The sequence below is a fragment of the Bos mutus genome, chromosome 1 (genome assembly GCF_027580195.1).
Source record: "Bos mutus isolate GX-2022 chromosome 1, NWIPB_WYAK_1.1, whole genome shotgun sequence".
Classification (NCBI taxonomy): domain Eukaryota; kingdom Metazoa; phylum Chordata; class Mammalia; order Artiodactyla; family Bovidae; genus Bos; species Bos mutus.
In genome coordinates this window covers 71,430,735-71,445,652 of record NC_091617.1, presented here as the reverse complement: position 1 = coordinate 71,445,652, position 14,918 = coordinate 71,430,735, and the positions used below count along the sequence as shown (strand labels likewise).

At 41.2% G+C, this 14,918-nt stretch overlaps 2 protein-coding genes across 3 annotated transcripts in view; both read right to left on the bottom strand.

The window, feature by feature from the left end:
* Positions 1-4,172, bottom strand: part of XXYLT1 (xyloside xylosyltransferase 1) — a 174,615-nt gene extending 170,443 nt beyond the window's left edge. The window contains exon 1 of the mRNA XM_070371430.1: positions 3,569-4,172. Within this exon, the coding sequence (XP_070227531.1) occupies positions 3,569-4,072 (504 nt within the window). The 5' untranslated portion in view covers positions 4,073-4,172. The remainder of the gene's footprint in view (positions 1-3,568) is intronic.
* Positions 4,173-8,397: 4,225 nt separating this feature from the next.
* ACAP2 (ArfGAP with coiled-coil, ankyrin repeat and PH domains 2) overlaps positions 8,398-14,918 on the bottom strand; it is a 176,273-nt gene continuing 169,752 nt past the window's right edge. For both annotated transcript variants that reach the window (XM_070371400.1, XM_005897839.2), the window contains one exon: positions 8,398-13,104. In XM_070371400.1, coding sequence (XP_070227501.1) covers positions 13,004-13,104 — 101 coding nt within the window. In that variant the 3' untranslated portion in view covers positions 8,398-13,003. The remainder of the gene's footprint in view (positions 13,105-14,918) is intronic.

Here is a 14,918-nt window from a genome sequence, read left to right as displayed (position 1 = left end):
CAAATGAGTGTGTGCAACCAACAAGGTGATGGGAAAGATAATGAAGGCTAATAGGGTGGCAGCCGCTTCAGAAAAGGGGTTCAGAGATGGCCTTTCTGAGTGGTCACTATCTGAGGCATAGCACAGCACAAGAAGCAATCATGCTGTATGCCTGAGGGTGTCCCCACAGCACCAGGAAAGTCCCCCTGGGCCTCTGCAGGGGGCTGGCACCCCAAAAAGCAGGGAGGCAATGGCTGCAGGGCCCGCCAGGGCTGAGTTCCCAGAAGTCAGCAGAGTAGAAGAGTGTTGTGAGACCGGACACACAACAACGGCCACAGCAGCACAGGGCTGCCTGCAGTACACGAGGTGGCACTTGATCCTCACCTCTCCCAGGGCAGTAGGGGTTAAATCTTCATTTGAGAGGAGGCCTGGGAGGCCCTGAGACGCAAAGAGGGGTCACCCACGTCACCCAAATAGTCACTGGCCACCTGCGGTTTAAACGCAGTGCTGTCCCCCTCCCTCGGGACTATCTCGTGCCCAATCCAGCAGGTTCAGCAATGGGACAGGCTGTACATGGGTGATGCTAAGCACCATGGGTACCTGGTGTCAGGGGCTGTACCTGCCCCGTCTGTGTTCCCTGCAGTTGTGACTTTAGGGTCCGACACACAGCAGATGCTCAGTCATTCAGGGGACTTAAGCATACATGATGGGCTCCTGAGGGCCAGACAGAGATGACTGTGGTCACACACAGGAAACAGATTCACACACAAAAAATAAAAGGAATAAAAGCCATTTAGCTGAAAATGATAAACCCTTATCTGAACACAGCCATCAAGTCGGAAGCCCCCAGACCCTCATTCCTCATGCCTTGGTGGGGTGGTATCAATTCCTTCAGGTCATCTGCAGCTGCCTCAGGTCTTGAGTGATGGCTCTGACCGTCAGAACCAGGCCAGCAGAGGGAAAGAGTTGGAGCATGAAACACAAACTCCAAGGAGGGAACCGGCCCTGAGCCTGGACCTGCCCTACACCTGTATTTATAGTGCCCACTATGTTCCAGGCATAGACACCGGAGATAAGAAGGCATGCAGTCCACCGCACCAGCCAGGTACATGAGGAAGACGTGCCTCTCGAATGGAGGCTCCTTGGATGGCTCCAACAAGGAAATGGTATCTGAAGATGGGCGAGACTTAGCGATGCACACAGAAAGTGTATCCTGGTGGTGGAACAAAAGAAGCAGAGGCATGTAGGCTGGAAAAAGTTGGATATATGACAGGACACTGTGGCTGGAGCTCAGGAAGGGGACAGCAGAGTTCTAGTAACGGGGCAGAGAGGCCCAGGGTGTGACCTCTGACTCAGAAAGTGAAACAATGACAGTGCTGGTCTACAAGGTGGTGTCTGGAGCACCAGTCGAGTCCGATGCCCCTGAGAGGCAAAGGGAGGCGGGGTCACCAGCAGTTACCCAGCTCTATCCAGACTGGCCCTATGATCAAAGGCTCTTGCTTTTCTCCCTTGAACTAGCAAAGGATTTCTCAAAACAATGGAGTCCTAAGGAACACCCGGAACAGGCTGCCAGGCCCTACCTCCCAACACTGCAATTACGGAAATCGGCATGAGCCCCAGGCTGAAAGAACCCCAGCTCAGACAGTGGACCCTGGACCTGGATTCTTGGCCTCCTGTACCATGGAATCCAGACCAGGTGCCTCACTATGACTGGTGGGTGTTCCTGAAGGGTTCATTTTTTCTGGGCAGGGCATAGACTGGATGCTATGGCAGAAAGCTGGAACAGAATGCTGTGGAGGGCTGGGCACAGACTGTCCCCGGTTCTGGGGAAATTCCTGGGGGAAGGTGAAAACTACGTAAACCGTGGTCAAGGGCCCAGGAAGAAAGGAAGGACGCTCTGGGCAGAGAGTACAGCTTGTGTAAAGGCACATTCAGTATAGTTAGTAGGGGAAGGACAAGGAGGTTGGCTGAGGAGCCCGGCCCCACAACAGACAGCCCTGCCAAGAAATGAGGACTTGATTCTGTAGACGACAACAACAAAAAAGGGAGTTCCCTGGAGGTCCACTGGTTAACTTCCACTCCAAGGGACACAGGTCGAGGAACTCAGATCCCACAGGCTGTGTGGTGCGGCCAAAAACAAACACCAACAGGCCCCTGAACCCTGCAGGAGGCCAGCACTGGCTTCCCTTAGTCACTCACCCAGCACAAACGCATGGTACACTAATCTTACCGCCCCTCCCCCTACCACCAGTCTCCATCCTTTAAGATCAGCTACTAAGAACCCGCCTGCCAACGCAGGAGACAGGAGACACGAGTTCAATCCCTGGGTCGGGAAGATCACTTGGAGGAGGACATGGCAACTCACTCTAGTATTCTTGCCTGGGGAATCCCGCTGGACAGAGGAGCCTGGTGGGCTACAGTCCATTGGGTCGCATAGAGCCGGACATGACTGGAGTGATTTAGTGCACATTATTTCTATCCCAAAATCACACCTTAGATCCCCTCTGGGCAACTATTAGGTCAAAAGGAGACATGTAATTTAACTGAGGCCATTAACACTAAGCTTGGACTACAAAGAGATCCAACCAGTCAATCCTAAAGGAAATCAGTCCTGAATATTCATTGGAAGGACTGATGCTGAAGCTGAAATACTCCAATACTTTGGCCACCTGATGCAAAGAACCGACACACTGGAAAAGACCCTGATGCTGGGAAAGACTGAAGGCGGGAGAAGGGGATGACAGGGGATGAGATGGTTGGATGGCATCACCGACCAGATGGACATGAGTTTGAGTAAGCTCCAGGAGTTGGTGATGGACAGGGAGGCCCGGTGTGCTGCAGTCCACGGGGTCGCAAAGAGTCGGATATGACTGAGCGACTGAGCTGGCTGACTGAAGAATACAATCTCTCACAAGAAGAGCCAGGTGGTCCAGCCCGGAACAAGACGACTAGCTCTGCTCTGCCCTCTCCAGATCTTATATCTTTACCTCTTGGAGCACTTTCTTGCTGGGAGGAACCCGCTGCTTTTCTAAATGGGTTCATGACCCTGAAGAGAAGGGAAGAAGGAGGCACACTGAGGAGATGAAATGGTTCACATGGGCTGGGTTTGGGCTGGACCAGTTTCAACTGAAATCCTTAGAGCTATGAGAAATGTCCCTGTAATTTGAACAACTCAAGCGGCCTAAGACCTTGTCCAGCAGACGCTGCACCTTCAAGTGACCTGCTCCATCCTCAAAAGTCAAACACTGAAAAGAATAAACAGAGGGGCAGACTTAAAGGCACTGACTGCTGAAATCAACCACATCAGGAAAGAGCGGGCTTGCTGATTCTCCAGGGGGCCGCAGTTAAAGGGAAGCTCGGATCAAGGAAGTCAGCTAATAGAGGCTCCGAGACACGCCCCCCCGGACCATGCCTGCAGCGTGCTATGAACGCACAATTCAGGCAGGATACGGGTTAAGGGGTTAGGCTTCTGCTGGCACTGGCAATGGGCATCGCAACTAAGACACCTCCCTCCTGACCCCTGGATCCAGGCCGGGCCCCACACTGACCGAGTCACCTATCCGGAGCCTCTAGCTGGGGCCCCGCTCACCTTGCATTTGAAGCCGGCGGCGGGCGGCAGCAGCTCCCGCAGCAGGGCCTTGGCCACCTCGCGGCTGGCCTCCTCGCTTACGAAATGCAGGTTAAGCACCTCGTGCGCCTCGAACTTAGCGAGGCGCAGCAGGGAGCGGAGGGCAACGCGGGCCTTGGCCTGCAACGCGGCATTGTGTTCGGCCTTGGTGAACATCATCAGCAGGTGGTAGTCCACCGGCCCGGCCCCGCCGCCCTCCAGGCTCTTGGCCTTAGCGCCCGGGGCCGGCGCCAAGGATCCCCGCGCCAGCTCCAGCACCGGCGGTGAGGGCGCAGCAGGGGCCCCGGCGCGGGCCTCCTTCAGCCTCTTGGTGGCGCTGGAGAAGGTCTCCCGGCCCGAGCCCAGGTAGTAGAAGGCACAGACGGCCAGCGCCGCGGCCAGCAGCAGCGCGCAGTAGTGGGAGCGCACAGCGCCCAGACGCGACATGGCCCGAGCGCACGGGGGCCCGCCTCGAAGGAGACCCATGCGCCGCCCGCCCGCGGACAGATCAGCCGGAGAGTTGCGGCAGAGACCAGTATCCCGGCAGCAAGTTAGCAGCCCCGGCAGCAGGCGGCAGCCATGGCGGGGGCGGAGCCGAGCTGCCAATCTGCGGGCGCTGATACGCGGAGAGGCGGGGCCAGGCTGCCTGGCAGCCACTGGGTCCTAAGCTCAGAAGGATTACAGTGGGGTCGGGCAGTGAGCCCGCAGGAGTCCCTCCAGCGTGTCTGAAGGAGGCGGTGAGGACTTGCACACACGAGCCAGCAGGCTGTACGGTCTGTGGAAAATGGCCCTCGTTAAGTGCACAGCCTCAGGCTCTAGAAACCGAAGCTAAGCCTTCGGAAGCAAAAAGACTAAACTGGACGCACAAAAAATTTTCTCTATCTTTTCCCTCCTAATTTCTTAAAGGCTTTACGTCCTCTCCCTGACTCCTTTCACACCTTGGAGACTATCTAGGGCTGAAGAATTTAAACTAGCAACTCCTTTCCCATTCTCGGTGAAGTAGGATTGACACCCGAGGTATGAATCCCTTGCTCACCTCACTTGGCATCTCTGAGGCCGACCAGAGGCAACCTAAAGGATGTAGCCACCAGGGGGCCACCTGCCACAAACTTTGGGTGGTTCAGAGCTCCCCAGGAAGCTTGTGGGTTTTGTTTTTTTAACAGACTTAAACACTTCAAAAGAGACTTACTGTATACCCGGTAGTTTTGCAAATTCTTAACTGAGGCGTAACTGAGGTCACTTGCTCAGGTCACACAGTGTCAGGTTTGACAGAGACACACTCTTCCACAGCAGATGAGGGTGCCTATACTGACACAACTTTCCTGAAGGGCACTCTAGCAATACTAAAATCTAAGAGAACTTTCAGTTCTCTCTCCTATCCACAGAACAGTGGTTCTCAAATTTTTATTGGTACTAGCAGCACTGGCACCACCCTTATGGCAGAAAGTGAAGAACTAAAAAGCCTCTTGTTGAAAGTGGAGAGTGAAAAAGTTGGCTTAAAGCTCAACATTCAGAAAACAAAGATCATGGCATCTGGTCCCATCACTTCATGGGAAACAGATGAGTAAACAGTGTCAGACTTTATTTTTGGGGGCTCCAAAATCACTGCAGATGGTGACTGCAGCCATGAAATTAAAAGACGCTTACTCCTTGGAAGAAAAGTTATTACCAACCTAGACAGCATATTCAAAAGCAGAGACATTACTTTGTCAACAAAGGTCTGACTAGTCAATGCTATGGTTTTTCCAGTGGTCATGTATGGATGTGAGTTGGACTGTGAAGAAAGCTGAGCGCCGAAGAATTGATGCTTTTGAACTGTGGTGTTGGAGAAGACTCTTGAGAGTCCCTTGGACTGCAAGGAGATCCAACCAGTCCATTCTGAAGGAGATCAGCCCTGGGATTTCTTTGGAAGGAAAGATGCTAAAGCTGAAACTCCAGTACTTTGGCCACCTCCTGCAAAGTTGACTCATTGGAAAAAGACTCTGATGCTGGCAGGGATTGGGGGCAGGAGGAGAAGGGGACGACAGAGGATGAGATGGCTGGATGGCATCAACGACTGAGTCTGAGTGAACTCCGGGAGTTGGTGATGGACAGGGAGGCCTGGCATTCTACGATTCATGGGGTCGCAAAGAGTCAGACATGACTGAGCAACTGAACTGAACTGAACTGAAATGAGCAGCACTGGGGAGCTTGATAAAATACAAGGGCTCAGGCCCTATTACCTTCAATGAGCCCGGGCCTTGATGGTGATTCTTCTGCAAGCCAAAGTTTGAAAAGCAGTGCCCTGGATCTTCAGACAGTCAACCTCTCCTGCTTCAGACCTTGGCTTGGGTGTCCCTGCCTCAAAGAGTGGTCTCTAAACACCAGCCCTTCCAAGTGTCCAGATGAAGCACCATCCTCAAGGATACCATAAGGGCCACCTAAGAACTACCCAGTCCCATCATCTTTCTTTGCTGCAAGAAGGCAAGACTTAAAGAGAGCAAGCAAGGTGTCTTTCTTTAACCATAATATCTCCAGTAACTGATGGTGCTTGACTCACTGAATGAGCATCAGAAATACACCCACCCATTGTAAACCATCATTTTCCTAACAGAATAAGGAAAAATGTACTCAAATATTTAGCCACAAGGGTAATGCAGAGCTAGGTTTATGATGACAAGATATTAAAATCAAATGTTCATCAGTAAAGTGAAACTAAAATAAAGATGCTGTTGGGAATTCTCTGGTGATCCAGTGATTAAGAGTCTGCCTGCCAGTGCAGGGGACACGGTTTCAATCCCTGGTCCAGGAGGATCCCATACGCCGAGTGACAGGTAAACCTGTGCGCCACTACTGAGCCAGCACTCTAGAGCCCACCAGCCACAACTACTGAATCCAAGTGCCTACAGCTTGGGCGGCCACAAGAGAAGCCACCACAATGAGCAGCCCACTCGCCCACAACTATGGAAACCCTACACACAGCAATGAAAACCCAGTGCAGCCAAAAATAGATAATTTTTTTAAATTAAAAAACAAAGATGCTGTTGGTGCTGTAGTCAACAAACTGTAAGTGGAAATTTTTTTAAGTGATAAATGGAGGAAGAACCTATAGATTTACAGCCTCAACAGATACATTAGCCAATTGCAATGAATGGAACTTACATAAATTCTGATTTGAAAAATCTTTTTTTAAAGAACACCAAGGTATTGAGGAATTTGAATACTGACTACATAGTTTCATAGTTTAAGAAAGGTGATATAATTTTTTAAGAACAGTCCTTTCCCCCCCCCTTTTTTATATTGAAGTATAGTTGATTAACAATGTTGTGTCAAGTCCAGGGGCACAGCAAAGTGATTCAATTATACACATACATGTATCTATTCTTTTTAAAAGTCTTTTCCCATTTAGGTTGTTACATACTACTGAGAAGAGTTCTCTGTATTGGACAGTAGGTCCTTGTTGTATACATGTCAACCCCAAACTCCTTATTACCCCCTCCCCAATCCTTCCTGTCTAGTAACAGTAAGTTCGTTCTCTAAGTCTGTTTCTGTTTTATAAATAAGTTCAGTTCTCCAAGTCTGCTTCTGTTTTGTAAATAAGTTCATTTGTATAATTTTTAAGGTTCTGCATAAAAGCAATTTAGAGAGACATACTCAACAATTTGTTGAAATGTCTGGCACCCATCTTAAAAAAAACAGGGAAGAGGAAAAATGGGTACAAGTATAGATAAAACAGTGTATAAGTCATGAACCAATAGCTACTAAAGTTATTATCTCTACTTTTGAGTGTTTGAAAATTTCAATAAGAAGATTTTTAAAAATCCTCCCAAAAGTGATGCAGATTAAAGACTTAGAAACTTGTCCCTCGTTTATTAAATGAAAGAAACAGGTGACAAAACAGTTTGATCCCCCTGTATATAAATACATACACATCCAAAGGTCTAGAAAGGTATACACCATGGAAATAATAGCATCCCCCACACTCAGTACTATCCAACAGAACTTCCTAGGGTGAATATATTCTATAATCTGCCCTGCTCAAAACAGTAGTCACTGGACACAAAGCTAGCGCCTCTGACATGTGGCAATTCAACACATGAACTCAACACTTAATTCTAATTTTAATTAAATTTCAGTAGACACATGTGGCTAGGAGGTGCCACACTAAACATCACAGGCAAATGATGGAATTAGGACGGAATTCTTTTTGCTTATCATTAACCTTTCCTACAATGAAAAAGCACTGTTTTGTAATAAAGGAAAGTAGGCTGTTTTCATTTAAAACATTTACTATCGGCTTCCACTCTCCTGGTCAAATAACTATTATGAAAATGAAGTGAAGTGGAATAAAGTAAATTACATAGAATAGTTTTAGTGTCTGCTTTCACCTAACTTTTAAAGGAAAAGCAAAAGCAGGCAATTCACTTCCAGGTCTGTTCTTTTAAGCCTCTATTCCTTCCATCTTGATTCATGCAAAAACTTGTTTTTGTTTGTTTATTAAAAGGACTGAGTATAAATGTGTTGCCTAGATTAGAAACTTCAACAGATATCTCAATCATATTGGCAAAAACATTAGAGCTATAGCATAAAAAGGCCTTTTGTGGCTTTTAGCTAATGAACTGGGAGCCATACAGCTCTGTGGCAGGCAGAAGAAAATATTTAAAAAATCAAAACGGATTTCATGGTTGAAGCCATCAGCAAATAGGATCAATCTGGACCAATTTGACAGGGTAGGAAAGGAATATAGGACTGAAAATATGAAAAACATGACAGTTAACAGGTATTTCTGCAATTGTACTTCACAATAAAGTAGAAGTCTGAACATAAAAGAATTATGCCAGAAGTGAGATTTTTATTGACTTGACATAATTTCTTGGCATACAAAGAATTTAATCAGGCAAATATTTACAATTCTTACATAATGTACATCTTAGAATAACTATAAAGATAACGTACTTTGTTCCATTTACAGTGACATCCTACAGTAAAACTACATTCATGAATTAGATACAAATAAATCCTCTACATGCTAGTAAAAATTAAATGGATTGTTGGTTATACATTCTTTAAAATATATCTTTTCACAGGTAGCAGGAAATATTACATGTAATAAGTCTTTATGACTGGAATGATCCAGAAATATCATGAAGCACAAGTAAACACATATAGGAAAGTAGTTCATCATTTCTAAAAGTTAACCTTTAGCCTTTGTATAAAATAAATGGTGCCAATATTCTTTATAATGTAGGGAGCTTTCCCTATTTAAAATGAATATCCAAAAGGTTGGGAAGTGTGCTGAGGAAAAATAAGAAAACCTAGTACATAAGACAGTGAAAAGAGCAATGTAGAGAACAGTTTATTTAATCAAATCTTGCTTTCCTCCCACTATCTCATTTTAGTAGATGTTTATGTAAACAGAAAAGGATGCCCACAATATTGTATTTATAGATGTCAAGGCTTGGCCAAACTGAATCCATGCCCCTTTTAGCTGTCTTTGTTTAGAAGAATCAAGGAATTGGTAAGCATATGGTGGATTAAAATTACCTTTACAACATTTTGCCTTTGTCAATGTTTGTTATTGCAAAAATATAAAATTCCCTACAATTTGATGTCTTCAAACCTTAATCTATTTCTTCAAAATAATTTTATATCCAGGTTTTCCAGAATATTTGGAGTCTTTTTTTTTTTTTAATCAAAACACAAGGAAAGCTGGCAGTCATTATCAGACTTTGCTGATTTATAATGCTTTCAAATCATTTCATGACATGAGTGCCTCTGACTACGAGTCAGACAGGGGTTCTGGTGTCAGCTATGCCACCAACCAGCAAACCAGAGACCAGCTCTGTGAAACAAGAGCAGCAGCCCATGATCAAAGAGACAATGTTGGTGATCTCAGAAGCCTTACCGTGAGAATCCTGCAAGATACACTGATTGCAAGGTACACTGGGAGGAGCTGTGGGAACAGTACAGGAAAGACTGCTGTTATAGTTTCACCTTGTTTCATCCAACTTGTTTTATTTGTGAGGCCCTCAGATTTCAAAGAGTAATAATTACTAGTCAGTGCTCTTTCCACTAATATCATGTAGGTCTGAAATCATTTTACAAAGACCATTCTATAAAAATACAGCATTTTTCCAGCCCATGTCCACAGTCAAAAGTGCTATCAAACAGAAAAGTTAATTAAACAATATAAGAGTGATAAGGGAATGTCTTATTCAAAACGGATAGTAAATTTAGTCTTAAATACAACTGTTTCTTGTGATCACACTTCACATGTGTAAAATTATATTTTTAAAATACTGCTTAACACAAATTTAAGTTGTCCAGACTGTAAAAGTATATGTTTTGTCAAAATGCACTCATGAAGAATCAAAGTAATATTTCAAATCAAATATATATGTTTTACAAAGTAAACACTAAAGTTGATTAAAATACATAACGAAGACCAGTATAAATTAGGCAAACACTGTATGTAGTGAATCCCTGGAAATCTCTGAATTTCTAAGAATTGTACCAAAGGTAATTTTTTAAAACATTAGAAATCTTAAACATGTTAACTGTTACCATGAAAAATTACAAATAACTACACAATTACCTTTAGTCTAGTTCTAACATGAAACTGCACTGTATAAATTCCTCACAGTACTGATACTCTTATTTTGAGACTATTTTAAATCAAACTTTTAAACTAATGAGCTAATAATGATTAATGGAATAATAAGGGATCTGAAACTAAATACCAGCAGATCACTTAGGGAAAGAAAACAAAGGACAATCACATTGATTTTTGAAGCCCAAGATTATAACTAACATTGTTTACACTGTAATTGACCATATTGTACTGAATAATTCACAGCATAATAAAACTCAGATTTGTTACATACTATAGAAAAGCTATTAGTTGATACAGTTAAATTCACCTTGGTTAAAAGCCAACCTACTCTGTAACTACTTGTAACCATTAATTTACTTTAAAACTTTGCTGTTACTACTGCATCGTTTCTGTCAAATTTAATCCAAATTGGGTTTTGCCATAGTCAAGAAACCAAGCCATATAAATGTATTTTTCAATGTACAAGCTCCCTGCACTGTTAAAGATTTAATTTTCACTTTCTTTGAAGATTTTCTGAAGATATTCAGAACCATGATCATCTTTAGTGTACTTCAAATACATCTCTAACAATTAAATTTAAGTAGACACTAATTACTGCCACATTAACAACTCATGACTGAAGCCACAGGAGTTAAAAGAGTATCTAAGAACTGCTTTTACAAAGAGAGACCCCAGAGGTGATCTGGAGACCAAAGCCTGGATCCAAAATGAAAACTACCTAGGCTTCTTCAGATAAAGATTAAAAGGATTCCGAGGATCAAAAAGTGAGGCTCTTGTTTCTTCTTTCTTTCTTCCTCTCTTTGTCTCTTTCTTTCTCATCTCAATATATTTCTTTCTCCTTGAGCTTTCTGGATAATTAATTTCAAAGTACACTAACAAAAATGCTACAAATCAGACTTTTGCAAAGCTGGGTGATCTATGATTCAGAGGTGAAACAGGGTGTTCCTGTTATTGTTGCGATTAAAATACAAGGTTTTGGAAATTAGCCTTTCCTTAGAAATAATCCATACATATATTTTTATCTTTATCTAATACACAGCAGTTATTACTAAATAAGCATTATATGCATGCAATTTGATCAAACAAATACAGAACCTTTTCTGTGATGTGAATTTATTTCAGTGTAATTCCTGTTTAGATTCTGATTTGATGTTTGGTCAACTTAGAAAACTCTACTTACTGGTGGGAAAATGTTAGAAAATGTATTATATACCCAATGAAATATAATTTCTCTACTTATATGGTAACTCAAGTTTAAAAATCTCTCACTACTTACATATAACTTGAAAAAGAAAATTAAACTTAATTATGACAATATTAAAAATTAACCATAAGGCAAATTACTTATTTTATACTCCTGACAAGAGAGGTCAATCAAAAATGGAATCAAACTAATTTGCAGCATATACATAGAAAATTAATATTTCCATAGTATAGTGTATCTATCCAATTCCATAATTATTTTGGAATTCAAGGGTCTGTGATTCATGTAACCAAATACTAAAGCTACATGTACTGTGCTTAGTCGGTCACTCATGTCTGATTCTTTGAGACCCCCTGGCCTATAGCCCCCCCAGGCTCCTCTATCCATGGGATTCTTCACACAAGAATACTGGAGTGGGTTACTGTGCCCTCCTCCAGGGGATCTTCCCAACCCAGGGATCAAACCCAGGTCTCCCACATTGCAAGCAGATTCTTTACCATCTGGGCTACCAGGGAAGCCTACATAGATGCTATAATTTAAAAGAATGTATACCATGTACAATAAGTACATAGGATAGATGTTAGAAGAATTAAAAAGCAATTTATTGCTGTATATTTTAGTATAAACTTAAAAAATGAGGGTTTTTTTCTCCTTTTACAGAGAGATTTTCCTTTCACCAGGAGCAACAGCAAAAATGTACCTTGAAAAGGACACATTTCAAATATAAAAATGTTCTACATTATTTTATGTCAACTTTTCCTTTGATAGTTACAATCTGATGAAAGCATAATTTTGCAACATTCAAGTAACCTTTGAAACACAGTTTTATTACATCAATAAAATTGTCAAGGTTTTAGGAAATCAACCCAACATTGAAGAACTATAACTTCTATGAGATCCTTTTGGTAATTGAAAAAAAAAAAATGTCAACGGTTTCTTTTTTTGCTTCATAAAATGGAATAAATCTAAAGGACTGAGTTATATCAATCTGTACAGCCACTGTATATATGCTAAAGTACTGGACGTGAGGGATAAACTACATTTATGAGGAAATGGGGTCATGTATCCTCTAGTTCTGATAATTAAATTACATATTGTGTATATAATAGCTACCAAGAAAAAATAAAAACAAAAACTATTTTGAACCACCAACATCCAGGAAGCTAAAGCAAAGACACGTTCTGGAATCAGGCAGGACATCAGGCTCCCACTTGATGCTGACAGGCTTGACTGAACAATCCTGGGCACAGTGCACAGAAGAAAAACATCAATGCCATCATTCATTGGGAAAAAAAGATTATTTTGTATAAATTCTTAGCATCTTGTAACCTAGAGATGGCCTAAGTCCAGATTCAACTTTCATCTATAAAAAACAGCCCTTTAAACAGGCTTTTTTAAAAAAACAAAAATAAAATAAGTCTTAAAGTAGGTTCTTCTCCCAACTGCTAGAGATCTATGTTTTGATTTATAAAAATATCAATGAATGGGTATCTCTTCTCCAAACCACTCAATAGCTACTAAAAGTAAGTAAGTAGAATTAAAGCAGTAAAAATATGTGAGTTTTCAGATATATACATTAGGGGGTCACTAGATTTACTGTTTTCCCCATTCTAAAAAAAATTCAAAATTTCTGTGAATCTTGCTGGAAACGATTTAGTTTCTCTGGATTATTGGATGCCATTTGGGAGAAATCACGAAAAATGTCCTGGTAAGTTTCATCACCTGCATGAAAGTAAAATAAGAACACTTTAAAAAATTTATATAAAAAGTACTAATAAACAACATTTTATGACTAGTAACTATTTTACAATTCATGATAATAAAACTTTGTTCAGATGAGCATTTTTTGAAGAAAAAAGACCAACTAAATGTAAGTGCTGGATAAGTATATAATGGAAGAAAAAAAAACTATACCTGAAAAAAGCACCTCAGATGCAGCCACAGAGGAAAGTTCAGAGTTAGAAAAGAGCAAAGATGCAAGTGTTTTAAAGCAAGTAAGGAAATACATTTATTAACACACAAGAAATAAAAGTCATCCTAAATGAGGTATAATAACAAGGCATTCTTTAAATAAATATTTAAATCAATATTTCCTTTGATCAAGGCCAAGAAAAGATCAAAAACAAATATTAATGTTTCTGATGGATGCAAGTTAGTAACAGGACAAAACTGATAACCAGGTGGGAAATTTTAATGTTATATTTTAACTAAATCTTAAATAATATGTGAAAAAGTCTTTATTCAAACTTTTGCTTAACTAAAACTAATGCACTTAACCTACTCTTTACTAAGCTTAAAAATAATAAAGCCTAGAAAATGACTTTAAAATCATACTTTCACATTTAGTCAACAGTTCATTTACTGTAGGTCATTTGAGCAAGGACGCTATGACAAAAGGGGACTAAATATCAAAGACATCTGTTAAATTAGAATAATACATATGTTGGTTGGTTGTATATGCTCAGTCATGCCCGACTCTTTGTGACCCCATGGACTGTAGCCCACCTGGCTCCTCTGTCTATGGGATTCTCCAGGCAAGAATACTGGAGTGGGTTGCCATTTCCTACTCCAGGGAATACATGTGTATATACCTACAATACCCTTGTAGAGAAGATTATAGATACTGATATTATAGCAGATTGAAGACTATTTTTCTTGTGATGAAAAACTAAATATATACACACATACAGGCTAACTCTTTGGACAAAAGATTTACATAAAATGAAATCTTATCTTCAAGTTAAATCATTCATCATGAATGCTTCATTAAACATATTACTTTTATACAGAGGCTTGTCATAATTCTGTTTTCAAGATTTAGACTGTCAAATACTGGTTTATTGTTAAAGCGTGGTTTTATAATTATTCCCCAAAAGACACCTTGCATCCATCTTATTATACACTCATTGCTACAACTGTTGTTAATAGTGCAGTAAGTTTTGTCAGCTTTTAAAAAGTGAGATTTTTTGAGGCAATCGATGTCATACCAAAAGCTAGAGAATTAGAAAAAATCAGGGGAAAGTGATAAAGATCTAGTAAAAAGGTCTAACAGCATAACTCAAGATTTTCAATAAAAAAATTTTTAATGCTTTTAATATTTAGTCAATGTAAAAAGCAAGTTATTAAAATCTCTATATAGTTCTTCATTTAGCCCTGGAAATTTTCTCATGACCTGAATCAATCACTTTTAAAAGAAAAAATGCAGTAAGAAGAGAAGCCTAATAGATTGGCTAAGAGTAACATCTAACTCGTATATTATTGTAACTAAAATAATAAAGGGTGATATGCTGGAACAACTGGTAAGACAATCCAATTACACCCATGTTTCATTTCATAAAAGTTTACCTCCACATTAGAAGACAAACTACAATCTATTCCCATTTTTAGGCATTCTAAAATATACAAAATAAACTAAGAGACAAACATTAAACATCAATTAACAAACCATACAAAATATTTTAAAGTTTTTCTTATTCTTAGATGTTGAATTCAAATATTTAAAATATTTACTGTAAACATTATAAATATTTTAAAAA